Genomic DNA, 25,666 nt, shown 5'->3' on the forward strand with positions numbered 1-25,666 from the left:
TGTCTGTATTAGACACTCGACTTGGAGTGAGTCGACTTGTGGGCAGACTGCTTGAACCACAGTCATGCAGGTACCCATGATTCATTGGACCTCTCTCACGAGCGCCAAAAGCGAGGACTGGCTACCACTGTCTCAGAATAGGCTGATGAACGGGTGATAAACCTCCACTTGTACTCCCTGATGGCGTAAATTCCCGGTCGATCGCACGGTTTGAATCCCTGCACGTATCTGCATGGTGTCCTGCAACTGTTTCGGGTCGTTAAATCAATCATGGGTTAGCGTTTGCGGTCTAGATTGAGACTGAAAGAGATACTTCATACTGTTGAATGCCTGAGACATCAACATGTTATAAATCCTACATGTTTGATAGCTCTCTCTCCTTCCCTTCTCTTCCTCCTCTTTTCGTGCGAGACAATCCACAGTCTTTTCTCCATTGATTCTCCATCGGCGCTGCATCTCCATACATACACATGGCTAGTAACTCCGGGTATTCCTCATTATACCTGGAGTTTCTACATTTGGTCCTTTTCTTTGTGTGATATTGCTAACCCTTCGCTTTTGCTAATCATCCGGTCTCCCAGATCCACGATCTTACGCTGCTCTGACTTTGTGCAACTTCCTCCAAGTAACCAAGAATTCACTTCACGTGGTATCAGACACATGGCTCAATTCAACCACGCAGGATGGCTACGGCAACTGCCTGTGCCTGGTCCGGGAAAGAAAGTCACAGCTTGAGTAAGGACAAGCTGACCCGTGTGTCGGACGAGAAGAGCCAGAATGGAGAAAAGATCACTTCTCACGGGTGAAGTTTGGGTGATCCACATACACAACTTCACCTGTGAGAAGCCTGATTTCTTCTGCGTTATGGCTTTTCTCGTCCGAAACACGCGTGAGCTGGTTACACGACCCGGGACTTTCTTTCCCGCATCAGGCCCCGGCAGTTGGCGGAGCCATTCTGTGTGCTTTAATTGAGCCATGTAACTAATGGTACGACGGAGAGGTCCATAAAGTTAGAGAAATAAAAACTCGTGAATCGCGAACCTGACGTCGGCAGAAAGCAGCAGGCTAGATGGATAGTAGCAGTAGTCGAAGAGTGCTACCTAGGATGCGAGTGCCCACACTTCTTGCCAAATGAGGCAGACATTCTTCGCCGGCCCTAACCTTGGAAGTCACATAACCCCCTCAATATTGGCACGTTTACGAATATGTATGTGGAAGGTCTGAAAATTATTTAATAGCGTATTAAGAGCTGTCCATTGAGCTAGAGCTATGGAAAACCTGATCTTGCACTATCAACGTGAAGTTCACCATAGTACATAAGTCTCAGCTCGCAGTAGATATCCACCCAGTAAAATATCGGGGATAAAAGCATTTAGCAGACCGCAGAACTTTGCAAAAGCTTACTTTCCGACTCCCTCGCCGGTTGCAATGATTGCAGGAGGTCTGGGGATCTTCTGGCGGAAGATGTAGCTCTTGATCCACCAGGGAAGCCAGACGGTTAACTCGTGGTGAATGAACTTCTTGGTGGGAACTGAGAAGACCTCTGAAGATCAAAGTTAGTGAATGATGATATAGGCTGCCCGACACTGAACTTACGATCCAATTCTTCCAAAGTGAGCTGTTTGGTCTCTCTGACGAAGCAGAAAATCATGAACCAAGCGATGAGGTTCAGACCGGCATAGAACCCGACTAAAATGAATGTCAGTACCTTAACTCAAGTGAAATTCGAGCCATCCTGACTTACAAGCACCCGTTTGGGTCATGACGGACTTCATCCGAGGGAAGGTGAGACTAAGAATGCCAGCTGGAGAGAGTCTTGTCAGTAAGATATTCAGGGGAACAGTCTTCGGGGTATTCACCGAAAGTGTTGTTGACTACGACCGCCCAAGCCATTCCTTGCTCACGCTGAATAGTAGGGAAAACCTCAGCTGAGTATTGGAAGGCGACTGGCCCTTCGCCCAGGGAGTAGCAGATTGTGAATAGATACACAAATCTGTTTTGAGGTGCACAGTTAGTGTCGACCAAGCGTCAAAGCCACTATCAATGAACTTACAAGACAACTGGTCCAATCTTGGGGCCTTTGTCTGTCGTCGGATTCAACAGGGAAAGGCCGGCAGCAAGCAAAAAGATACACATCAAAGGGAAGGTCTTGTTAAGAGAGAATGGTCAGTTGTATTCATGCAGTGGATATTAAGATGACTCACAATCAATGTAAGGGTTCTTCGGCCCTTAGTATCAATCAGGAACAGTGTGGGGATGGTAGAGACAACTTGGACAGCGCCGTATCCAAGAGATGCATACAAGGCCTGATTAGAATTGTATCCAGCGTCCAAGAAGATACTGGAGCTGTAGAAGGAAATGACTAGAGGATGTTAGAGTAGGCCACTTACAGCCCCGGAAGAACTAGATGTAACTTACTGTTGATGCCGCACATTTGCTGGGCAATCATGACAGTAGAGGCACCGTAGTTGGCGCGTCTGATCCTCGGGACGGCAAAGCAATCCCACATACGGGAGAAATAGCCTGCACCACGAGCCTCTTTAAGCTCCTCTTCATAGATGACAACCGAGTAGTAGAAGTCTCTCGCGGCAATGATAGGGTGAGCGCGCAGGCGTGCCATTGATTTATATCCTTCCGCATGCCGGCCGTGCTTCATGAGCCAGCGAGGTGACTCGGGACAGAAGAAGATGCCGATGGCAAGCACCAAGGATGGAATGCAGGCAGACCCGAGTTGGAGGCGCCAAGCGATATTAGGAACATCCTTCACGATTACGTTAGCTGCAAAGCCCAGGAAAATACCTAACACGCACGTCAGTTTGCAATCAACGAAGAACCCATGAATGAGGATCACTTACCAGCCACCACCCAAAGTTGCCAAAACATCACCAGAGCACCTCGAGTTCTCGCCGGAGCCATTTCCGCGGAGTAAATAGGGACCGTGGCGTTCTTTGCACCGATGCCAATACCCATTACGAAACGCGCAGCAAACAAGCCTTGCCAGGATTTTGCAAACGCGGAACCAATCGGGGTGGCAGTAAGGCAGAGGGCAGTAAGGAAGATTTCGCCGCGTCGGCCTAGATAATGGTTAAGGGGATCGACAATAAAAGGACCACTAGAACAGAGGGTTAGTTGTAATGATGGAGGCAAGGCGATGCCGGTACTAAGCTCACATAAGACCAGCGGTCAAAAAGATGATAGAATTGACGATGCCGACAATCCACTCGTCCCTGCCGGCCTCCGCTGCGCTTTTGTTCTTGCCGTCGATTCCAAACTCTGTAGGGAAAGACAAGTTGGCTCCGTTGGAACCTGTCTGATCCCAGCCTTGGGTTGCAGCTCCAACAGCACACAGAGCAATGGCATACCAGAGCATCTTCGGACCGTGCCATTTATGATCCCGCTCATATGTAAGCGCAGCAATCTCTTCTTCGCTCAGCTCGGGAGCCGACAGGAAGTCCTGGGGGCTTCGCGCAACAACCGCGGCTCGGCCGAACAAGTCCGCATGCTCAGCCATACCGTGCGACTCAGCGTACGCTCGTGCATCGATGATCGCCTGCTCCTTGGAGCTGCGCTGTGGGAACAAAGACGGTCAGTGTCGATGCATGCATTCACCGCAGGAAGCGATGAAGGATCACTCAGATCAGATATTGTAAGACTCACCATCAACGGGTTTTGCACGATGTTCACCCCCGCCGCCTGGCGGCGGGGAGCTTCGTCCGGATTCGCTGCCTCAATAACCTCCGTTTCCCTTTTCTCAGGGACGGATTCATTCTCAACACTGGCGTCCTTGGACGCCATGGTGGCAGATGTAGATGAAAATCAAGTTGAAGTAAATGAAAGAAAATTAGGAAATAGCAGTTTGTTCAGAATTTCTGATGTGCCAAAGAAAGCAGAAAGGAAAAAGTGAGGGAAGATTAAGTAGTGAAGGAAGTTCCAGTCGTGAGAAAAGATTAAGTAGCCCATCTAAAAAGATATCGAAAACCGCCCCGTGGGGTAAGCGCAGATCAGCCCCCAAAGTAACCTGGTGGTAACTTTGTGGGTCGTGGCTTCCTATTTTACCGGAAGGCGGGAAATTAAACCGCAGTCAGCACTAAAAGGCTTGGAAGGGATCTTAGCGTCTTGTGTGAATCGGGTCGAACCACGGGCCGAATGCCAATTTACTCTTAAGGCACCATCCGGATAACTAGATCCTCAAATAATTCATAGAGGTCGAGGAAGATAATTCATGGCAGTTCTATGGTTGTACAATCTGGCGATCTGACAGCTTCGGAGCTAACTGCATGGTAAAACGTGGCGAACGTGTTTTGAGAGAAAATCCCCGCTGGATGTAGCCAAACGGCCACCCCTTAGCTCGGGTTTCGGCCATTTCGGATTTCACTTTTCTACGAAGCGTAGTGGGACGCACCGAAAGTTTGTGTCAAGTAGTACACAGTAGGTACCTTACTGATGCAGGCATATTATAACACCAGTTGATGTAAGAGTCATACGAGATTATGTACTCTGTAATAGCTGAATTCACACATCATATGACCATTCATTCAGTTCTGCTTCTGCAACTTCCTCGGTGCCTTATCCTGCTAGACAAAGAAGATGTGTAGAAAAAGCAACCAAGTATTTACGGTCCAGCGTGCTGCGTAATACGGTAATAAACTTACAGATCCTTGATGTTCTGATGAATCCTTAGTCCCTTGCCTCCAGGGCTGAGGTCCATGGAAGTTGTTCTGGGGTATCTTCTACCATTGGGGAAAGTGGGCCCGTGTGCGAACCCGTGACCTGGGGTTTGGGGCCATGGTCCATGGAAAAACGAAAGTCCACAATCACATGCTCAGACAGCCCTAGACTTAGTTAGCCGGAGACTTCTGGGAACGAAACGACCTTACCCTTGTAACCCTTCTCGAAGACTACCACAATCTGACCACATTTTCTCCTTTGAGACAATATACAAACGACTCTAAATATCACGCCCTGAAAGTTAAACCAGCCATTGCGTCAACGCCCGGACATCCCCAGGTCACCCGGCAACCCGCCTTGTTAGTGTGGTGGCGGCCGGGGCCCGGCCGCCACGCCAAGTAAGCCCCTCAGGCCCCTCCCCTGTCTCTCATCCTGATCCTGGAGATAATTCGCTACAAATACGTATCTCCTAAAGGGTTTTGGGGCGCCCGGTTTCCTTAGCTGGAACTTTGGTTCGACCTATAAAATCGAGCCTGAATCAAGGATCGAGGTTTGCTCAATGTCCAGGGGGTCCCTGTCATGTTGGGTTACCAAATTGGACAAAAAGCGCGATTTATCATATTCTTATAGCGAACATAGGGATAGATCCTAGTACGGAGTGTTGTAGACACTTTATGGGCAGTGGCGTATTTTTATTTTTTTGGGGGCATACGCCCTGAGTAAGTAGTGAACATTGTTCTAGCACACCTACGCTCTACAGAATCAGTATGCCCCACTTAAGCTATCGAGCGCTTAACAATTGGGGAGTAGGACAAGCTTTCATGCAAGAAACATTATACGCATGCTTAGCTTCAGCCCATACTCTGGCTTGTCAGAGCCTCCTTGGTCTGTAGTACAACAATCTTTCATACGATCAATTTGATGTTTTTTTGTAGGTAGTCTGGTATCTCATGATTCTTTCACCTTCGTAAGAGAAGAAGGGTCTTGCTTATGGGTGGTCTATTTTGAGTTTCTTTGTCCCTTTGTGTTAGGGGCTGACGCCTGAGGCTCTGGGGTGGGATGCCTCAGGAGGGCGACCTCATTCAGAACCACCAGTAAACCAGTAAACTTCCTGTTTCTTCCTCTTGCCCTTCACTTCTCTCTCAGTCCGTTTAACAACGATGATCTCGTTGTACTTGTATATAATTCTTGCGTATATCTGACCTGGCTTTCTGCCAAATGAACAATGCAGACATCGATCTTTGTGAGTTGACAATGCATTCGTTCATCGTCCTCGCGTCGCTTTGTTCAAGGATAAAGTCAACTCGACATCCTTAGATACGAACTCGAATGCCTCTTTGTGTGCCCAAAATAGAAGAGACCTTGGGGTGTCATGATCCGGGACATCGCCTTCTGCAGGTGAAAGGTATCAGACGAGCCCTTCGAGTATATAAAGGTAGACCAAGCCCACCTAAGATCTCTATACTCAATCAGCCTCGGCACTAAAACCATTATTTCCCCCAGACTTCTATTCAATAACTGAAAAACTCAACAACCCCACTATTGAAACTATCGATCCAACATCTTTGGAAATGGCTCCGCCTCGCGTTAATGTCAGGTATCGGTGGAACATGAGCCGCGGATTAGAGCCCCAATTCTGGAGAGCCATGGGCCTGGAACTACACACTATCAGCCGGGCCCAGTTCAGAGAGGTTCTCATGCTCCTTGCACGTGTCTATTTTCCTATGCTCGAAGAACGTATCAGACTGGGGCACGGCACAGACGACGTGTTCCTTTTCGGACGGGGTGCTCAGTTCAGAGATGAAGTCAACAATGCCGTCGCAGAAGAGCTATTTACAGAAGCAGTCTGGAACCGCGTAACATCTACACTTAGCCCGAGGCTGCTCGGCGATCGTGCGTATGATCTCGTTCGATTTTACCGGCTGACTGATCCAGTTTGGAGACATTACACCCATCACTGGCAGACCCACGTTGAGAATCAGAACCCTTGGACGCCCGGTGCTGCCCCCATTGGCGGCCCTCAGATTGCTGTTGCAGCTACACCTCTCCCACCTGCCGCTCCACCTGTTGCACCTCCCCCACCTGCCACTCCGTCTGTTGCATCTCCTCCTGGGCCCGGCCCGGCTCTTCCTCTACCTTCCTTGGCCCCCCCCTCCCCCGGCTGTCCCTGCACTCACAACACCTGCCTCACTACTTGCCGCCTTTACACCCGTCAATGGACATGCCCCGGGACCTACCCCTCCCGGCCCTAATGGGACGGCGTATCCTCCCGGGTGGGATGGACCGAACGGACCCGCCCCTCTATCTGGTATCGCTAAGTGTACACCCGAGCATGCCGAAACCACTGCTGACGATGTTCTACCCACCCCGCCTCTGTCTGAATCCTCTCGCAAGCGGTCCCGACATGACAGTGCCAGCGATAGCGACAGCAAGTCTGGTAAAGGGTCTCCTGTGTCCGCCGCCAAGAAGCGACGAGTTAGCTCGGTCAAGCCCGGGACTATCTCTGGAAGAGTCAGCAAGGCTAGCTCTCGACAGGTTTCTCGATCATCGGCACGGTCGATCGTTCAGGTTTTGGCTGAGCCCGTTGCTGAGCCCGTTGGGCTGAACGTTTCCATCCCGATGGACTGTTCTTCCGATGAGAGCGGTGATGAGGTTAACACGCCCGAGCTGAAAGTGCAGAAGAAAGCGTGGACTGCGAAGATGCGTAGCTACCTCTCTGGTTTTGGCTCTAAGCCCTAGAGGACTTGACATGGACCAGGTTGTTAGGAAGAATTGCCTAGGTGGCTCCCAGTGGGAGTTCGAGACCGGTAAGTAATCGGATATCTTATAGTTAGTACTATGTAGTAGTATTGTGTTATGATTCGAAATTTAATATCGCTTTTTATTGTACTACCGGCATATTTCCCCCTGAGGACTAACACAATTTTAGAATTAACCTGCAAAATAGTGTTTCAGACCCATACTCCCTTATACTCAGGTATCTTTCACTATATCGCAGGTAAGCTAGCATCCGAAGCCAGCAAAGACGGATGATATGCAAGATTCTCCCAAAAGTCAGTTTCGAAATCACACATATCTTGGCTGAAAAACGCAGCCCAGTCATCGCTTCCTTCCCCGGGTTGCGGGACTTGAGTCGGTGTTTGTATTCCGTCACGGTGCACAGAGTCAAGGAACCGCTCCATTGTCTGGGTCGCCTTGAAAATCAACGCGTAATTTGGGTCACCACGTCGAACGATGCTCCCTACTTGGACCTGTGCAACAAAAATTCCGAGATTGAGTATGGTTTTGGACCATGACGATCTTGCATCGGTCAGTCTTTGATGTTGTTTCAGCATTGAAAGAAGAATGATTCCTGCTGCCGGCAGGCCGAAGTGGGCGATCTGAAAGAGTTTTAGCGTGGAATTCTGTTGATTTGGCCGACAAGGAGATCGGAATACCTTCCAGACCAATCCTGTACCCGAGTTGACAAGTTGATCTCGCAGAAGGATCATTTCAACCACGAGGGCGAGCATCTGATCCGAGATGTCGAGGATAGATGGATCAGGCTCAGTCAAAGTATCAAGGAGTGACAGTTGAAGTAGGAAAAGAACATGCAATTGATCAAGGCGTATACTAGCTAGAATGTCGCGCTCGAATGCGTTTCCGGAGCATTCCCTCAAAGTGCCCGAAAGTCGAAACTGAGGGGGAAGATGCGCCCATTGAGACTCGGCTTTTTGGCGAATGATACTATACCCAAATATGTCGTGAGCTAGTAATTTCCACACAATAGAGATTTAGCATACCTAACTTCGTGGTTGAAATTATCGCGCTGCTTCTCCCGGAGCAATTCGAGAATATCTTCTTTGAGCGCAGAGCAGAGGGTAGCCCATCGCATGCCCGATCTATAGCAGATCGGCGTATCCGAGTCCCACTCAATGGCTACATATCGCGCGTCTAAAGTGTTCGAATCTTGCCCCGAGTCCGTCGGGCTCATGGGCACTTGGAAGTGACAGAATCTCTTGCTCATGCGAGGTGGCCGACCAAGAAAAATAGCGATATTCTTGTCCGCTGAGTATGTTATAGCCCAGGCCATCTTCCGCAACTCTGCAAGAAAGCCTGGAATTGGTGGCTTGGTCTTCTCCACGTTCTCGTGGTAGCCGAGTGCAAAGATGGACGACATAACATCTCCAAGTCTGCTCCACGAATGATAGCCTAGGGATATTTATTGGCCGAAAGTCCCAGCAAAGAAAGAGAGAGAAGTGTAAGAACAGTACTTACTCTGATCCCCATCAACATGGGTATGCACAATGAAGTTCTCGTATTGTAGAATTAATTGAAGGTCATTCAAGCAATCCAGTGAGAGTGCAATATCCAGTGCAACATCACTGAGCCTTGTGGACAGCTTTCGAAGAACAAACTGATCCTGTTCTGTTTTGAACAATGATGGAAAGAATGAGATGTCGATTGTTGCTCGACTAACAGCAGAGAGGAAGATACCTAGACTCTCCCATCGGAACTTTTGGTCAAGAAACTGAGCAGCAAAAGAATCGATATCAGAATCGCTGCTAAATTGCAAAGGCTCTCGGGAATTTTGAGTCAATCGCTGTGCATATGCCAAGTGCCAGTTTTCTTCCTGTGAGATTGACGAGAATAAGCGCGTCATGTTTTCAGTACACTTCTCAGTAAAAGGCTCTGCTAGAGCTAGATTTGCCCCAGTTGCCAGCCAAAAATTAACAAAATCCTTCATGGCATCCAAAGGAAATGTGTTTAAAAGCTGTCTTAGGATATCCGCCCCCTGAATTAGCAAGATATGCTCGCCGGTATACCGCGACATTGCCATATCAGACTCCGAAGCATGATATGGATCGGAGATATGATAATCTTGCGGGGAGATCTGGTTGAAAATAGCGACATGACTGGAGGATCCCAGAAACCCGGGATTTGGATAGGGATTGTTTCTTGGGGTGAAAGATGGCGAGGCTTGGGCCGTAGGTAGCCGACTACAAAGTCGATTTAGCTCATGAAACAATATTAGTATATCTCGCATACCTTGGCGACCGCTGTAGAGATGGAGTAGAGCTCTCTACTTTTTTCCTCTTAAACGGCGTCGTGCGGTAGATACAGATCCCAGCTCTGTCGTTACTGGCACATCGAGTACATGCCGGTCGCTTATGATCACAAGCAACCTTTGCCTTTCTGCAAGCTTCACATGCTGCCAGTCTTGAAGCCATTGAGGTGCATAAGGCCGAGGGTATGTGTGGTAGGAGAATTGGAGAGTTCGGAGCGGAGAACTTAGCCGGAGTCGGAATATTCGGAGTAATGTGCGTAACGCCGTAATGCCGATTTGCCCCGCCACAATCAATTTACTCCGTGCGGAGTACATTGCTTGGCACTGACATGGTCAAAGCTGACCGCAACAGAAGAGTCGGGTACGATAGAATATTGCAGTATCTTAATTACTTTCTAGGAAAGGAAAGAAAATATCTAAATGCAAACAGAAAACGCCCCTCTGAGACTATCAAGTTTACAGAAGGTTTCGTCTTCTTCCTCGCCGACGCCTGCATCAACTGGAGATAATGCAAGCAAAAGTTGCTCTATCAGACTATCTTCTTCCGTCGAGGAGCTCTGTGCCCTCGTCCCCTTGATCCTGAACCAAACAGATGAGGCGATGAGCCTCTACCTATTGTAGTGGGAGAACTGCGCCACCTCCAGAAGTGGTGCCTCAGGCGCTCAGCTCAGGTTCACCGCTCCTCCTGAACACAAACAACAACATATCTTGTCTTATGAACTGTTTCTCATGATTCCCGTGATTTTCCAGCCAGTGCGACTATCGTCCTGTCAGGCTGTCTGCGACGTCAAGACTCAGACCAATCATTCAATGATCGCGGCGTAGGTGACGCTTATGTTGATGTTCACATTTACATTGCAGGATCCTAACAAATCTGAATCTTTTTATCTACTTCTGTCGCACTCTATGCTTATATTTCCCTGAACCTTGATGACGGCTAGATACGCGCCTCACCAAGATGTATATGGTATATTCCAAGCCCCTAGATTCAGGTAAACACGAAGTCTTTTCTACTTACGTTTGCCGCACTTTACGTTGCTGTCTAGTCATATGACGGCTGGGTGAATGTCGCTACAGAGACATACCTAGTTACCAACTTTGGGAGTGAAGTGAAGGTTTACACGGCTACACAATGAAATGTCTGGAAACTTATGGTTTGTTCCCATTTCGGTAACTACAACCACTGCCATATTTGCTATAACTTTCCCTTCCATCACTTTCCACCAAACTACGCTCCTTCATCCTCTTGACACTGCTATCTCATCATAACTACAAATTAGCACGATCGACCCTTCCAGACCTGGAGGCCTATTCCTCTGCTGATCGAATCCCGATTATCTCCATCCAGCAAGATGGCATCGATTCCCCCATCCTATGAAACAGAGTAAGTGCATCTCCACCGATATTAATGAGTTTCATCCGCTAACCAACAATCCTCCAGCTGGGAACGTCTCAATGCCAAGTGTGAGTATAATACCTCTGCTATGATTGTACGAGCTGACTTCGTCAGCATGGGAGCTGCCCAATTACGGCCCGGGTCCGGATTATGGTCGGGGCACTATCTACGTCCCTGACGAGGAGGATGAGTATCCAGGGAGAGCGCTCGGTTCAAATGAGGCGAATGTGGCTGGAGTTGTTGACTATGCTCCTGCAGAAGCGAGACATCATAACTTGCCTCCTACCCCAGCCGGACCTGCGACTGGTCACTACATTTCGATCCCCGAGTCTAGACGACCACATGTTCGAGGCACCGGTGCCATGAATACATACGCACAGGACCGGCCACGACACCCTTCGACCCGGAATACACAGTCGAGTCAAAACCCTCGCCGCAAACGAGGCTCGGCAACCGCACTCTTGCATTCACCATCAAACAGAGGTACATCGGACTTTTTGCAACATGGTACTGGCTCTTCAATCGTCCCCATTGGCCAGAACGATATCCCTTCCAAGGCAAAGTGGCGCAATGGATCTCGCCCAGATGGCAAGTGTACCACCCATAAAAACCTCGAGTCTCTCACTGACTCCATGTTAGCTGCTTTTCGCCTACCGTATGAATGTCGGGTGTTTCAAAAGAAGTAAGTACACATCGGGCTGCAGTGACTTTGCCCTCGGAACTAACGCAGATCATAGGCTGAGTGAAGAGGTGTCGGGAGAAACTCACATCGACTTTCGCCAGCAGATTCTCGAGGACACGGGTGCTTATTTGAGAATTAGCGATCGGAATGCAAAGGTCAGTACTCAGCGTGAAAACCTCGCACTTAGAGGTCCGGTATACTGATGAATAGCAGCTGGTTCATATCTGGGGCGGAAAGAACGAGGTCTGGGCGGCTCGCGCCCAGCTCCAGGAAATGGCGAACAGCCTCTTCCAACTGGGCGCTCCGTCCAACGGCCCATCGTGGTCGAAAATACGAGCGTATTCGAACACCAAGGCGGCCAATTCTCAGTCTCTGGAGTTCTATGAGACAAGACTTTCAGGCTTGCGGCAGCCACCCAAAATTTCCGCTTTTTACACTGTAATAACAATTGCCCTGCCACTTTCCATTTGTGTTTGAAAGATCTGATCACTGACGCGGGCTTTGACACTACAGTTAGCCTTCCTGTGGCCGATGGATGGCCCAACCGTGGACCATTGCCTTACTGCTCGGCGCGAGATCCTCGACTCGATTCGCTTGAAATACGATGTTAACATCTACGCTAAGCCTGGTGCGCCGGACTACCTATTTATATCTGGGAACAGCCAGCGGGTCATTGGCATCATTGCGTCTCGACTTCGGGAGCTATGGCAAAGTCTATTCATGCAATGCGACACAGAAATGAAGCTCTTCCTTGTCGGGCCGCCCCCGCCGGAGCTTATGAGGACTCACGTCATTCTTCAAAAGTGCGGTCAGTTCACAAGAGCTGTTCTATGCGGACCGGAGCTGGCCCCAGATGTAGCCGCAAAGTGGAAGGCCACTGCCGACAGACTCAAGCTCAGTAACAAGAATGCTGTCACCGGCCGTCTCAAGAACGCACTGCATATTCTACCCGAATTCCAGGGATTTTTGCAAATGCGAGTCAAGTTCGGTACATTCGCGCTGCAGCAGTGGCGCAGACCAGAGGATGGCGCTTCCTATCGATTCTCGGAGTTTCGCGAGATGGTTTCTCATAGGAACGCAGAAGGACGATTGCTCCCGGGGTAAGTGATCCACTGGCCAGATTCGGACAGTTTGCTAACTGTGTTCTAGCATTCAGCTGCAGCAGGAGGAGCTGTTTGAGCGAATTACGGCATCACAGATTCTCAAGCCTTGGGGCCAAGACAAGTTTGATTCTCTGACAAAGTTACAGCCTAAATACACTGCCGAGTTTGATTACAAGGCAAGCCGTGACACGATGATTCGTGTGGAAGTGAGACTCTCGCTTCCTCGTGCCTCCGAGGAATTCGAAGTCAACGGAATTCGATGTTTCAAGCCACAGCCGATCAATGCCCCGGTTGATCGTCAGATGCCGATGCAGATCAGCATGATAGACTTTGAGAGGTCCGTTTGTATTGACTCCTTCTGAGTAAACGGGAAGCTAACTGTGATACCAGGTCCGACTGGCAATTTGAGGTCAAAGCGCTCGAACTCTGCCCCGACAGCGACATCACCCCCGAGCTCCAAAAGTTCATGCGCTCTATTGCATTCCAATGGAACCCAACTGCGAAGAGCATCACCTCCGTACCCCAGCGAAAAGCTAAATTCATTCGTGGCGCAAGAGTCACACGCTTTGTGGAGAAGGCCGCCCTTTACATGCAGGTCAAGGGAACACCATACGTGTTCGAGCTTGCCCGCTTTGACGAATACAACTACGTTGCTGGTCACTGGTCATTGACCGCAAATGTATCATGGGGTGCATCTCTATATGATCCTATGTGGGATGACCTGCTAGGGGAGAAAGCTAAGCCTGGCATTCTCAGAATACCGAGCGACAAGGCTCTGTCGGTTTTCTTTCCGTCGCCGGAAAAGGAGCAGAGACAGAGCGACAACAAGCAGACGGAAGAGGAGGCCCGCGAGGAGGCCGAGACCAGGGACCGCGAGGAGGAAATGCAGTTGACCACATTTATGAGCATTGTCCAGCAGATCGCACGTATGCTGAAAGATCCAGGGGCCGAGGCTCCCGACGTCCTTGACAGTGATCTCGGAACACTGTTCTAGTTCATTTCGCTGGCAAGGTCATCAGAATGTTCCCAAGTCCGTTCCATGGGATCATCAGGGTTAATCGGAAGCAGGTCGAGGAGGAATTGGCGTCTTTACCGTTCAATATGCTTACTGAGCCGGAATCGTTTAAGTAGGTGATTTGAGTGCATTTACACGAGATTGAGTCACATCGCCAGCTGCTCCCGTTCCAAGGATGGCCACGCTCATTGACTCTAGCTTCGCATGTAGTGCCGTCTTAATCCAATACTATTTCATCTCAAGCGTGCTGGTTTCGAAAGGGTGGACAAGAAACCCATGTATAAATTTGCTTCTATCATAATCCAACAGACCTACCCAGATCACATAAAGCTTAGCCTGCAGCAGCGGGCTGAGGAGCGCCTTCTCCAGCAAGCATTTTTTGCCTCAGTGCTGTCAGGCATTAGTAAATGAATGGCGCGATAGGAACTCCATCCCCGATCCCAAGAAAGGCATCAACTCATCAACTTACTTTCTTCCACGGTACGCAGCTGCATACTCTTGGTCTGTACGATCTTCTCCAACTCCTGCAAGTTCGCCTCCAGGCCCTTAACCTTCTCGTTATAAAATGCAACCGCCTTAGGCGCAGTCTAAAATCCAACACATTAGTCCCCCATCAATCGTGACCATTGACACCCTAGCAATAACCCCGCTTTCGCGCCACATACCTTCTCAACATAGAATCCAGTCCCAACATCAACAAGCACCTTCTCGCGATCCGTCAATCGACCCTTGACATACAGCGAGCTGGTGAGGGGCACGAGAATATCATTGGGACCATCGGTACCCTTCTTCGGATCCCCAGTAACGCCATCATTGATCGAGCGCACACACTCGCGGAACTTAGCCTGGGCGGCGCGCAGCTTCGTGTGCGAGGTCGTCAGGTGTTCGAGTTCGGAGGTGAGGCGGGTTTGGAGCGCGCGGAGTTGCGGGACGGAAAGCGAGGCGAGATTGACTGGCGTTGTCAATGGTTAGCTAGGGTATTCATCTGGATAACATATAGCGTGTAGATGGGCGGTGGGCTGGGCGCTATGCCCGCCGTCTTCGTTGCTTGGGTCGGAGACATACTTGAGCCCGGGGGAGCTCCGTCTGAGGATGCGGGGGCGTTTTGCGACATCTTGGTGGTTTTGAGGGATTGGGGAGTGGTTTGGGTGGTTGTTTGGCGGATGTGTTTGCTTTTTGGTTTACTGGGCTGGGTATCGTAGAGTGAGGCCTTGCATTGGGTAGATGCTTGGACTGTTTGGTACACACTCGTGGTGGGGGAGCTTCAGAAAACTTCTGGATCTTATGCGTGGTGATAGTGGGGTTAAGTGTTGGCAGCTACGGATTGTGGTGGGCGGAGATTGGGTACACGCACCTGAATGTACACAGTAGGGGTGGATACTTCACGTCTCAGGTACGGATCTCATTGGCTTAGCCTCCTTACTGCACTAGACCCGAAAAGGTCGAAAGTGGACAACGCGTCCAACGCGATTTCTCTCCTCTGCATCTTCAATCTAGTCACATCCCTCCCACTCCCAATGAGCGATAGCGATTCTGACTCTCGCCCTCAACGGCTCAATGCCCGTGAGCGCGCACAATGGATGACCAAGGGAGCTCTGGTCCGAGACGACTCTGACGATGAGTTAGGCGTGGAGGACCTTCCATGGAACTGGATCTACGACACCAATGAAGAGGACAATCCGCAAACTGAGGGCAATGACGGCAGCCCCGTGAAGCGTGGTCGAAGACGCTCTTCCCGACCGGCCCATCAGAAACGCAAGATTATTGGTGCGCAAATGGGACAGTTCCAATGCAGACTTGGCGAAGTCGTTTTATTGAAATCACCCGAGCCTGGAAAAGACTGGGTTGGCATCATTACAGAATTTTCGGAAGAGGAGGATGAAGATGAAGAAGACGAGATGGTCAAGCTGGCCAACATTATGTGGTTCGCTTCACCGGACGAATTCATGGGTACGAGGAACAAGCGCCGGACCGATGCTTTGCCCAACGAGCAGTACATCACACTCGATTTCAACAACAACCCCTTGACATCGATCAGTGGCAAAGGCAGGGTCATGTCTCAGAGTACGTTCATTGCTAGATATCCGAATGGCCCTCCGAAGAACAGGAACGAATTGGCGGAATACAACAAGTGCATTGTTTGTCGACGCGGCGTGAACCAGGTTCAAGGAAGATATACCGAAGAGTTTACCTGGGAGGAGTTGTACAATCAAGATGACATTCACCAATTGATCAACTGGGTCAAGGAGGGCTTGAAGGCTTCCAGGAAACGCAGGGCTGCGGACGATGAAGTGAGTTGCAACATAAGGACACAATCGCATAGGCTTTGCTAACCTGGAATACCACAGTATGTCGAAACCAAAGAGAACGTGGCACCTTCGACTCCGAGAAAGAGGCAGCGACTGGCGGCGACGAATGCCACACCGCAATCACAGCGCAAAAAGGCGCTCATGACTCCCACTCATAAACGGTACGATACAGCCTGTGCTGCCCTCAGAAATTGACCTAACAAGCCGCAGGATCGTTGTGAAGAAGCCTCTCGAATTCACTCCGCTCGGGACTCGGGTCCTCTCGCCTTCGCATTTTGACTCACCCTACCGTCAAGCTCGTAATCTACTACACGTCTCGTCTGTTCCAGATTCCTTGCCCTGTCGAAAGACGGAATTCAACACGGTGTACAACCACCTTAGTGCCGCGATCATGGAGGGCACAGGTGCTTGCATCTACATTTCTGGTACCCCTGGCACCGGCAAGACTGCCACCGTGCGCGAGGTTGTTGCACAGCTGAATGGAGCCGTGCTTGAAGAAGAGATGGACGATTTCATATTTGTCGAGATCAACGGCATGAAGGTTACCGATCCACATCAATCATACTCTTTACTGTGGGAGGCGTTAAAGGGCGACCGAGTATCACCCTCCCACGCACTCGATCTTCTCGAAAGAGAATTCTCAAATCCGTCCCCACGTCGAGTTTCCTGTGTTGTACTCATGGATGAATTGGATCAGCTTGTGACAAAGAACCAATCTGTCATGTACAATTTCTTCAACTGGCCCGCTCTCCGCCACTCACGCCTTATTGTCCTGGCTGTCGCGAATACCATGGATCTGCCCGAAAGAACGCTGAGCAACAAGATCTCCAGTCGTCTCGGCTTGACGCGTATCACATTCCCGGGATACCGCCACACAGATCTGATGGAGATCATCAGTACCCGCCTGGCGAACGTCCCAGGCAACATCGTTGATCCAGATGCCATCCAATTCGCAAGTCGTAAAGTTGCCGCCGTCAGCGGTGACGCACGCCGCGCTTTGGACATCTGCCGTCGAGCCGTCGAGATCGCTGAACAAGCGGCCGAGCAGGCTGCTGTCGCAGACGACACAAAGGATGAGACAGAATCCTTGCCTCCCACACCCAGCAAAACGCCCGCCCGACGCAACAAGACCGTTGCAGCGGGAGCAGCCGGTGATTCAGCCATCACTAAGCCTTCCGCGAAGGGCCAACCAGGCCGCGTCACTATCGCGACTATCAAACAGGCCATCCACGAAGCTACGTCAACCCCACTCCAGCAATCCTTGCGCTGTCTTCCGCTATCAGGGAAGCTCTTCCTCGCCGCCTTACTGGCCCGAGCCCACCGGACAGGTATCTCCGAATCCACGTTCGGCGATGTCCTCGACGAAGCTCGCCGTATCGCTGATGCAGCTGTTGCGGTGGCCGGCGCCGCCGGCGCTGGCGTGAAAGATTTCCTCCTGGGTGGAGGCCCTAGTGCTCGAGTGCGAAGCTTGGGACATGCGGCTATGTCGCTGATGAACTCTGGTGTCTTGGCGCTGGAGCAGGGTACTGGCTCTAAGAGTGTGCTTGGGGGTACTACGATCCCAACACGCGGTGACCGTAGCAGTAAAGTCCGGCTTCGGGTTGCGGCGGAGGATGTTAGGTCTGCTTTTCGCGAGGATGTTGAGGCCAAGGGCTTTGGTCTGGGCATTGAGCAGTGATAGGAGTCCTCTTGGACTATTTTCAAGGCGTTGCGCATTATCTGGCGTTAGTGTAACCGCATTATAGGTTGCATGCATTGCATATGATACCCTTACAAAACAATGTCTATACCCTAGGTTGTAGATTTACTTGTCTGTGCAATTTCCCTTGATTTAGATCAATCGCCAAGGGCATCATAGGTAGGCCAATTGAAGTTTGTGTATACGTAAGTACAGACGCCATCGACTATTTTTTCCCTCCTCGGGGCTTCCAGAGGAGATCCCTCTAATACATACTCGTGTCTTAAAAAATTCAAACCGCAGAACCGCGCTTAACTCCAGATAGTGCCGACAAGGATTCAATAGCGAGAAAGGAAACAGAAGAAGGGTGTCAAACAATTGGGGAAAGAGGGTACAGATGCCAGTGATCCCTTTAATACCGCTGTCTACCGAGAGTCGGGGCCCAAGTAAGAGGGTGAGTTTCAGGCGTCGCCTCCTCATCCTGCTTCCAGACCTTGATAGTCTTATCAGCCTCACCAGTGATAAGACGCAAACCAGTGCGGTCGAAGGTAGAAGCCATGATGCCAGCCTCAGCCTCAAGCGAACCTGGCTGTGCGGTTGTCTCGATAGACTGGAAGCGGTGGCCGGTCTTCCAGTCCCAGAAGGACATGGAGCCGTTGTCACCACCGGAGAAAAGCACGTTCTCGTCGTTGACAGCGAGAGAGTTGATGACAGAGTTGTGACCCTCGAAGTTTTGCATAAAGTCACCCTTGGGACACATCCATTGCTTGATACTGCCAGTACTGGCACTGGCGAATGTGAACTCGGTAGGGTGAATGGCGAGATTGCGAACACCCTTCTTGTGGTGCGTGAGAACGCCCATGCTCTTTCCAGCCGCCAGATCCCACAACCGGACTGTGGAATCGAGCGAGCCGGAGATGATCTGAGGATCGGCTTCTTGGCATTTGATGTCTGCCACTGTCCCCTTGTGTCCACCGAGAACGTGGACATTGCTTCGTGTCCGCATGTCCCAGACTCGGCACACTCCGTCACGACCACCGGTGACTAACAGGTCGAGACGAGGGTGGAGGGCGAGCGTGTAAACACCGCTGAGATGACCGTGGTAGTGTCGGATGACCTTGTTTGTCTCCAAATCCCAGCACTTGACCATCTTATCTTCACCACAGGAGAAAAGATACGGATGCCGCGGTGACACCGCTAAGCCACGAACAGTGGAAATGTGACCAGTAAGCGTAAGTCGCAAGGCACCGGTCGCCAAATTCCAAATCTTGATAGTCCTATCACCTGCTCCACTAGCAAACCACTGATTGTTCGGTTCCACCGCCAATGCTCGTACCCATCCCAGATGCCCGGAAATGACGCGCATCAGCTTCCAAGGCGCGTGCCATTCAGGCCGTTGTTGCTGCGTGGCCGACGGTCTCTGGATCAAACTCGTAGGCTGTTCCCCGGCCGGTGCAGCACCTGCCCCCGTACTCGATGGCCGTCTCACAAGTGACATAGATTGGCCGCTACCGTCCGCGGGTGTCTGTGCTTGAATCTTTACGCGTTTCGTGCGGCCGGCGGTGGCCTTCGCCTGCTTCTCTGCGAGCGCGCGTGGTAATTCGGTGACGTCTTCGTATTCGGCCTTTCGTCGGTAGGAGACGCCGATGGAGCCGTCTGTAAGTGTCGAAGGTGTTACCATCAAGTACTCGGCGCCGAAGAGTTCGGCGGTCCGCTTTGCGGACAGACGCACCGCGTCGTCGACAGATTGGGATGGGATGGCGTCCATTGTGTGTATGTGTGGGGGAGTGGTGATGGGAAAGTGAGTGGTCGAGGTGTCTCTTGTAAGGATAGGAGCTCCGAAAGATCACGATTCGGAGGTGCGCGCGATGAAAAGCCTGCGGCTGGTTCACGGCTTGGATCGAGTCTGGCGGCTCGGACGGGGCGCTGATTCTGTAAGCGCGATCAATTGCGACTTATTGTAGGGATCCTGGAAGCTCCCGGGCGAGATATCATTGGCGATAGAAGAGCGACGTGCGTGAATTTGAATCGAAGTTGCTTCGGGTTTCTTTGCCTGAGGCGCCACGGTTGAGGCATTATGCCCAGCTTAGTTAGGGCGGCGAGGGCGGTGAGCTGGTACAATCAAAAGTCTGCCCCACCCCACAACATTACACCCATCCCCTAACCCATATTAACATTTTTCCCTGGACGAGAATGGCAACTTGGCTATTCTCGTCCAGGAAGTGGAAGTGCATCTGGTGGGAGAAGGTACAACATCATCTGCCGAAGCCGGCTGTGATCGAAGCTTGACGGATAATGTTGGACAAGGGAGCCCTCATAATGCTGGTAAATTGCGAGTAAGAGCATCTGGTCCATTCCAATCCGAAAGTCATCGTCCCGAAGACAGCTTGACTTCTGCTCCTCGCGGTAGAGTCGCGAGGGAGGTTGACTTTCGGATGTGGATGGACCAGGTACGCTTACCGGCAATTACCAGCACTATGAGGGCTCCTTCGTCCAACATTGTCCTTCAGCTTCGATCAAAGCCGGCTGAATGCTACAACGCGGAGGCTCGAGGCGCACCCGCATTCGGGGGTATGGTTCTCAAAAGAGTATGATACGCACTGACTCTCACACACAGCCTCACCTCCATGGAACAGCTTGCTACTACAGGTGCAGTGACTACCTTTTACAAGGGCTATACAGACATCAAGGATATGTCAACTGGGGAAATCAAGGCTTATGCTACGATGCAAAACAACCAGCACCAGCTCCATACATACATACCATGGAAGCATTGCTCAGCTATGCCAAATTGTGCAGATCATTTCCATCACACATTTTTCTCACTCTTTACCGGAGGGGGAATCCAATCAGGGTCTTGACATGCTGTCTCCGAAAGACAGAGATCTTTACACAGCTGCTGCTCGGTCAAAGAACCTTGCTGCTATCTCAATCGCTACGTTCCTATGGAATTCCTGCCTCAGCAGTCTGCTACAGAGCAGCCCGCCGAGTTCTCTCCCAATGGTGAAGAGTACCCATGGATGTACAAAAAGATCTAGATCTTCCAGATCAAGATCCCAACGTGCAAATGCCATCCTCACTGCCGAGAGAGCTGCTACCACCTCCCGGAGGCCTGATACTATCTCCATTCAGATCAACGCCGCTCAATGAGTTCAACCGGACGGAACCCCTGCTCTCACTGGCATTCCCTATACTGTTTCCTTACGGGGGATCCAAGGTCACGATCCCACGACAGACGTCTATTCACGAGATCCGATAGCCGATCTATTGAGTAACGAGTTCCTTTGCTCTGCGGAGGTAAACAGCATGACGGGTCGGTCCGTAACCCGGAGGTCATCGATTTGGCTCCGGATTACGGAGCGTCCCGTCATGCAATTGACCCTTCCAGACCAGAAGGACTCAATGGAGCAACTCTCCGATCTCGTGAATCGTGTTCACCTAGTTATACGCTGTTGGTATCGTGGACTTCCAGATAATCTCAGTGAGATCTCGCATTGCCGCGTTTAACTCCGATTGAGGAAATGCATTCTCTTGGGACCACTAGAGAACCAAATCTGACTCGTGGAGCATCTAAATCACATGTGTATTTCCCGTCCACCTAGTATCTCACATTGAGTCTATGAGCAAGGGCTGCAAGGCGTAGTCAGTTCAGATTAGTCGCTAGCTTATTCCAATTGCAGAAGACCTGAATGAAGTTCTCCCAGTAATGATGAAGTTATCCCGGGTGAAGGTTTGAGTAGTATGAGCTCCATTGCGGTGAAGGAGCCGAGATAAGGCCGGTCCCGAGCTCGGGCCCGATACCGCTGACTCAGCCACCGCATCTTATCGCAGCTCTTATCGCGACATCCATCCACAGCTGATCAGCTAACTCCTCCACCTCCAAAGCCGCCATGGATACTAATCAGAAGTTTGCCCTGCACGAGGCTGCCCGAGAAGGGAGAGGTGATATTCAAACTTCCTTTCAATTGAATGATCTATAATGCTGACACCCATTTCTAGACCAGGTAGTCGAATCGTTGCTTAATGTAAGTTGTGCTCCACCTACGGCCGAGGCTGCCGGACTGTCGGACAAGATACACCCGGCCACTCCTCCTGTTCTGTGTTCTAGAATACGATATACTAATAACCCAGATAGGCCAATCCAAAGTCTGCATTTGTGAAAGACGATGATGAGCGTCTTCCGATCCACTGGGCTGCAGCCTACAACCGAGTTCTGGTCGTAGAGAAGCTAGTCGCGATGAAAGACTTCGATCCGGATGTAGAGGTGAGTGACACTAAATTTCCAGTTCGCTTCCTTTCGTGACTAATAGGTTAATTCGACATAGGACGGTTCCGGCTGGACACCCCTTATGATTGCAGCCAGTTTAAAAGATGGCGCAGGCGACGCAACGATCGACCTACTACTCCGGAAAGGAGCCGACGTTTCTATCAAAAGCAACACTGGACAGGTCAGTGTTATGAAGCAAAGACTTGGTTATTGGTTGTCCACGGGCTTAACATCTACTAGAATGCGCTGCACTTCGCAAGTTCCAAGTCCAATCTCTCCACCGTCCGCACCTTGCTTTCCAATAAGTGTAGTGCAAGAGTCAAGGATAAGCGTGGCCAGCTGCCCCTTCATAGAGCTGCTGCAGTGGGATCCGTGCCCATTCTGAAGGCCCTCTTGGAAGAGGGTAAGAGTCCTGTTAATGCAACGGATGGAGACGGATACACCGCACTTCACCACGCTATTTCTGAGGGACATGGTCCTGCTGCTATCTTATTGCTAAAATCGGGAGCGGAACCAGACAAGAGGGATAGTGAGGGTAGATTGGCAATTCAATTGGTCCCAGATGACAAAGTAAGTCCTTTGCTGGTGCTCCCCCCCTGAAGGACACTTATATCTCAAGGTGGCTAATACTCATATTTTCTCTCAGGTCAAGCAATACATCTTGCAGACAGCAGAGAAGGAAGGAATTGAGCTCCCGTGATCATCTAACTGTGCCCATCAACAAAATAATAACCGCTGCGGGGGTGTTGCATACCTCGGTATGTGGAGCTTCCCCGCATTTCGCGTCTTTGGATAGTCGATCATCAAGGATCCATATATCAAACTCTAGCAGATCATTGTGCGCCCCGAAGTAATCTTCAGAATACTAGTCATCACTATGATCCTTACTTGGAAGAGAAAGATTTCAAGATCAGCGTCATCCCGGCAAACTTTGTACTGGTTCTGCATGCTCCCGTCTGTGTTCATAGTTGTAAAAGTTATGCAAGCATAGTCAACATCTGGAGTGAGGGGAAGCGGCCTCGGTAATACTAGTTCTGGATTAAGTTATAGATGGTGCATATAACCGATGGATTAAGGAGATCCTTGGAAGATCTGGGTTATATTCCAATCGGACTGCCCAGGTTTCATACCCCCAACTCTCAGGTACTGCACTATCAACCTACAGAATGGCGGCACCAAGTAGCACACGTCTTCCTGTGGGAAACAAGGATTTTACGCATGCGACAGTTGTCATAATTGGCGCTGGCGTATCGGGTATGTTCATACCAAGTAATACTACCAGACTAACCGACACTAACTTGCCCTGAAGGACTATGCATGGCGATTGATTTAATCAAGCGCAACAAAACGCACAACTTCGTTATTCTCGAGCAAAGCAGCAGCGTTGGCGGAACATGGAATGACAACAAATATCCTGGCTGCTGTTGCGACGGTAAGTACTATAAAATCCATGCAGTGGCAGTGACTGATGCTGTGTAGTCTGGAGCTCCCTTTACAGTTATTCTTTCGAACAGAACCCTAATTGGTCCAGGCAGTACCCCGGACAGGAAGAGATCCACGTGAGTGACACCACCAGTGACCAGTCGTCTTGATCTGCAACTATTGCTGACATCTGGATCTGCTAGGCGTACCTCGTTGGCGTTGCAGAGAAATATGGACTGTACAAACACATTCGATTCAACTCCAAAGTGGAAGAGACACGTTGGGATGACGCCGATTTGAAGTGGAAGACAAGCGTCGTGCGATCAGGGCAGAAAGACAGTGAATTCGGGAATTCCTACGTTCTCGAGTCCGACTTCCTTGTCTCCGCAGTCGGGCAGCTCAATCTACCCCGATATCCTGAAATTCCAGGCCTGGATGATTTCCAGGGGAAGATAATGCACTCCGCTCGATGGGATTGGAGTTACGATTTCACAGGAAAGCGGGTCGCAATCATTGGAAACGGTGGGCAAATCTATCCCATAAGAACTACATCAACACGATAACTGACTGGTTCATAGGGGCAACTGCCGCTCAGATCGCCCCCGAGGTTGCGCAGGTTGCATCCCATCTCACTATCTATCAGCGAACACCAAATTGGGTTATTCCCCGCCTCGATCAACCAGTGTCTGCTCTTGAAAAGGCCCTTCTCAAATGGATTCCACCGCTGCTCTGGCGCAAGCGTGCTCTCCAGATGGATTTCCGAGAAGGATTCCATTCAGCGGTTGCAGACAAAGACTCGGCATTCGCTCAAGTCATTCGGGATTCCTGTGCCATGTTGCTGAAAACCCAATTGCCAAACCAACCTGAACTATGGGAGACGCTGACGCCCAAGTATGCACCGGGTTGTAAGCGAGTCATCATTACAGATGATTACTATCCCACTCTTGCCCGTGAAAATGTCAGCTTGGAGACTCGGCGCATCACAGGTATCACGGAATCTGGCATCGAGGTCGATGAAGAGGACGAACAAGAGTACGACCTTATCGTTCTGGCAACTGGATTCAGAACCGTGGAGTTCATGCATCCAATTCAAATTTACGGCAAAAACGGCCGATCCTTGGGAGATATCTGGAAAACCGGCGCGACGGCGTTCAATGGCGTGACAGTCGAGGACTTGCCCAACTTCGGAATGTTCTATGGCCCCAACACTAATCTCGGTGAGATGCATCCTGTCTCCAGATGATATTATAGTGACATCCATTCTGACTCACATACAGGACACAATTCCATCATCCTCATGATCGAAGCTCAGTCGCGATACCTGAATACACTAGTGGCGGAGGTGATTCGAGCCCGCCAAGAGGGGAAGGCGTTGTCTCTCAGACCAGAGCCGAGCGTGTTGCAAAGCTTCAATGATAGGATCCAGGCGTATCTACGACAGACCAGCTTTGCGGATCCAAATTGCAACAGTTGGTACAAGCGAGACGACGGAGTCATTACCAACAATTGGTTTGGAACGGTTGTCGATTATCAACGTGAACTTTCGAAAGTACAGTGGCAGGACTATATCGCTGAAGGAAGCGGGAAAGACCGCGTGGTAGGCAAGGCTGCTACAAAAGTGAGCCATGTCAATGAGGAGACTTTGTTGAGCGATAAGTCCTTGATTGTTGGAGCTGTGGGCGTATTGGCGGCTGCAGGATATCTTGTGGCTCGCTCGAAGCGGTTCAAGGCGCACTGATACCATGATACTTTGTGAAATTGCGAGATCTGTAAATCCATTCATCCACGCAAACGGCAGGACTCGATAAGTAATCCCCTAAGATCAACGAGGACTCACGTATTTCACCACAGTAGAGCCCCCATTCTGTTTGTGAGCTTATTTAAAATCTTAATAGCGCTTGGTTAACATGGCGGACGAACGGATTATCCCTTGGGCTCCAGATTAGGTGGTCACTCTGGGGTAGAGGAAGCTCCAGCGTCGATAGGAATGGGAATGGTGTCTCGGCTGTTAAGTCCCAGTCTGCGTCGGCGTGTTCTTCTTTGTGGCCCTCCTCTTCATTATCGTCTTCGTTTTCCTCG

At 50.5% G+C, this 25,666-nt stretch overlaps 9 protein-coding genes across 9 annotated transcripts; 5 read left to right on the forward strand and 4 right to left on the reverse strand.

The window, feature by feature from the left end:
• Positions 1-1,400: 1,400 nt before the first annotated feature.
• N7515_005042 (sugar porter family MFS transporter) lies at positions 1,401-3,795 on the reverse strand (the record flags this gene model as incomplete). Its single annotated transcript, XM_056665786.1, has 10 exons — positions 1,401-1,543; positions 1,597-1,689; positions 1,745-1,804; positions 1,860-1,993; positions 2,054-2,148; positions 2,205-2,362; positions 2,419-2,799; positions 2,856-3,112; positions 3,171-3,568; positions 3,658-3,795. The coding sequence occupies 10 exons, from the start codon at positions 3,793-3,795 to the stop codon at positions 1,401-1,403; spliced, it is 1,857 nt and encodes a 618-aa protein (XP_056522736.1).
• A 2,444-nt stretch (positions 3,796-6,239) lies between these two features.
• On the forward strand, positions 6,240-7,407 carry N7515_005043 (uncharacterized protein; the record flags this gene model as incomplete). Its single annotated transcript, XM_056665787.1, has 2 exons — positions 6,240-6,524; positions 6,604-7,407. 2 exons carry the CDS (start codon positions 6,240-6,242, stop codon positions 7,405-7,407), a joined length of 1,089 nt encoding a protein of 362 aa, XP_056522737.1.
• A 248-nt stretch (positions 7,408-7,655) lies between these two features.
• N7515_005044 (uncharacterized protein) lies at positions 7,656-9,878 on the reverse strand (the record flags this gene model as incomplete). Its single annotated transcript, XM_056665788.1, has 5 exons — positions 7,656-8,048; positions 8,106-8,394; positions 8,451-8,859; positions 8,926-9,647; positions 9,697-9,878. The coding sequence occupies 5 exons, from the start codon at positions 9,876-9,878 to the stop codon at positions 7,656-7,658; spliced, it is 1,995 nt and encodes a 664-aa protein (XP_056522738.1).
• A 1,189-nt stretch (positions 9,879-11,067) lies between these two features.
• N7515_005045 (uncharacterized protein) lies at positions 11,068-13,890 on the forward strand (the record flags this gene model as incomplete). Its single annotated transcript, XM_056665789.1, has 8 exons — positions 11,068-11,099; positions 11,157-11,179; positions 11,226-11,793; positions 11,849-11,948; positions 12,007-12,231; positions 12,307-12,893; positions 12,943-13,233; positions 13,287-13,890. The coding sequence occupies 8 exons, from the start codon at positions 11,068-11,070 to the stop codon at positions 13,888-13,890; spliced, it is 2,430 nt and encodes an 809-aa protein (XP_056522739.1).
• A 352-nt stretch (positions 13,891-14,242) lies between these two features.
• N7515_005046 (prefoldin subunit 5) lies at positions 14,243-15,025 on the reverse strand (the record flags this gene model as incomplete). The annotated part of the gene is made up of 4 exons (XM_056665790.1): positions 14,243-14,301; positions 14,381-14,498; positions 14,577-14,863; positions 14,977-15,025. The coding sequence occupies 4 exons, from the start codon at positions 15,023-15,025 to the stop codon at positions 14,243-14,245; spliced, it is 513 nt and encodes a 170-aa protein (XP_056522740.1).
• A 403-nt stretch (positions 15,026-15,428) lies between these two features.
• On the forward strand, positions 15,429-17,898 carry N7515_005047 (origin recognition complex subunit 1; the record flags this gene model as incomplete). The annotated part of the gene is made up of 3 exons (XM_056665791.1): positions 15,429-16,202; positions 16,260-16,381; positions 16,431-17,898. The coding sequence occupies 3 exons, from the start codon at positions 15,429-15,431 to the stop codon at positions 17,896-17,898; spliced, it is 2,364 nt and encodes a 787-aa protein (XP_056522741.1).
• Positions 17,899-18,310: 412 nt separating this feature from the next.
• On the reverse strand, positions 18,311-19,666 carry N7515_005048 (WD40 repeat domain-containing protein; the record flags this gene model as incomplete). The annotated part of the gene is made up of 1 exon (XM_056665792.1): positions 18,311-19,666. One exon carries the CDS (start codon positions 19,664-19,666, stop codon positions 18,311-18,313), a length of 1,356 nt encoding a protein of 451 aa, XP_056522742.1.
• A 2,122-nt stretch (positions 19,667-21,788) lies between these two features.
• On the forward strand, positions 21,789-22,865 carry N7515_005049 (ankyrin repeat domain-containing protein; the record flags this gene model as incomplete). The annotated part of the gene is made up of 6 exons (XM_056665793.1): positions 21,789-21,840; positions 21,898-21,923; positions 22,034-22,162; positions 22,224-22,346; positions 22,406-22,735; positions 22,812-22,865. The coding sequence occupies 6 exons, from the start codon at positions 21,789-21,791 to the stop codon at positions 22,863-22,865; spliced, it is 714 nt and encodes a 237-aa protein (XP_056522743.1).
• A 466-nt stretch (positions 22,866-23,331) lies between these two features.
• N7515_005050 (flavin-containing monooxygenase) lies at positions 23,332-25,325 on the forward strand (the record flags this gene model as incomplete). Its single annotated transcript, XM_056665794.1, has 6 exons — positions 23,332-23,419; positions 23,475-23,597; positions 23,645-23,724; positions 23,791-24,109; positions 24,166-24,804; positions 24,865-25,325. The coding sequence occupies 6 exons, from the start codon at positions 23,332-23,334 to the stop codon at positions 25,323-25,325; spliced, it is 1,710 nt and encodes a 569-aa protein (XP_056522744.1).
• Positions 25,326-25,666: the final 341 nt, after the last annotated feature.

Source organism: Penicillium bovifimosum (assembly GCF_028826915.1).
Source record: "Penicillium bovifimosum strain IBT 22155 chromosome Unknown utg000004l_segment0_segment0, whole genome shotgun sequence".
Lineage (NCBI taxonomy): Eukaryota > Fungi > Ascomycota > Eurotiomycetes > Eurotiales > Aspergillaceae > Penicillium > Penicillium bovifimosum.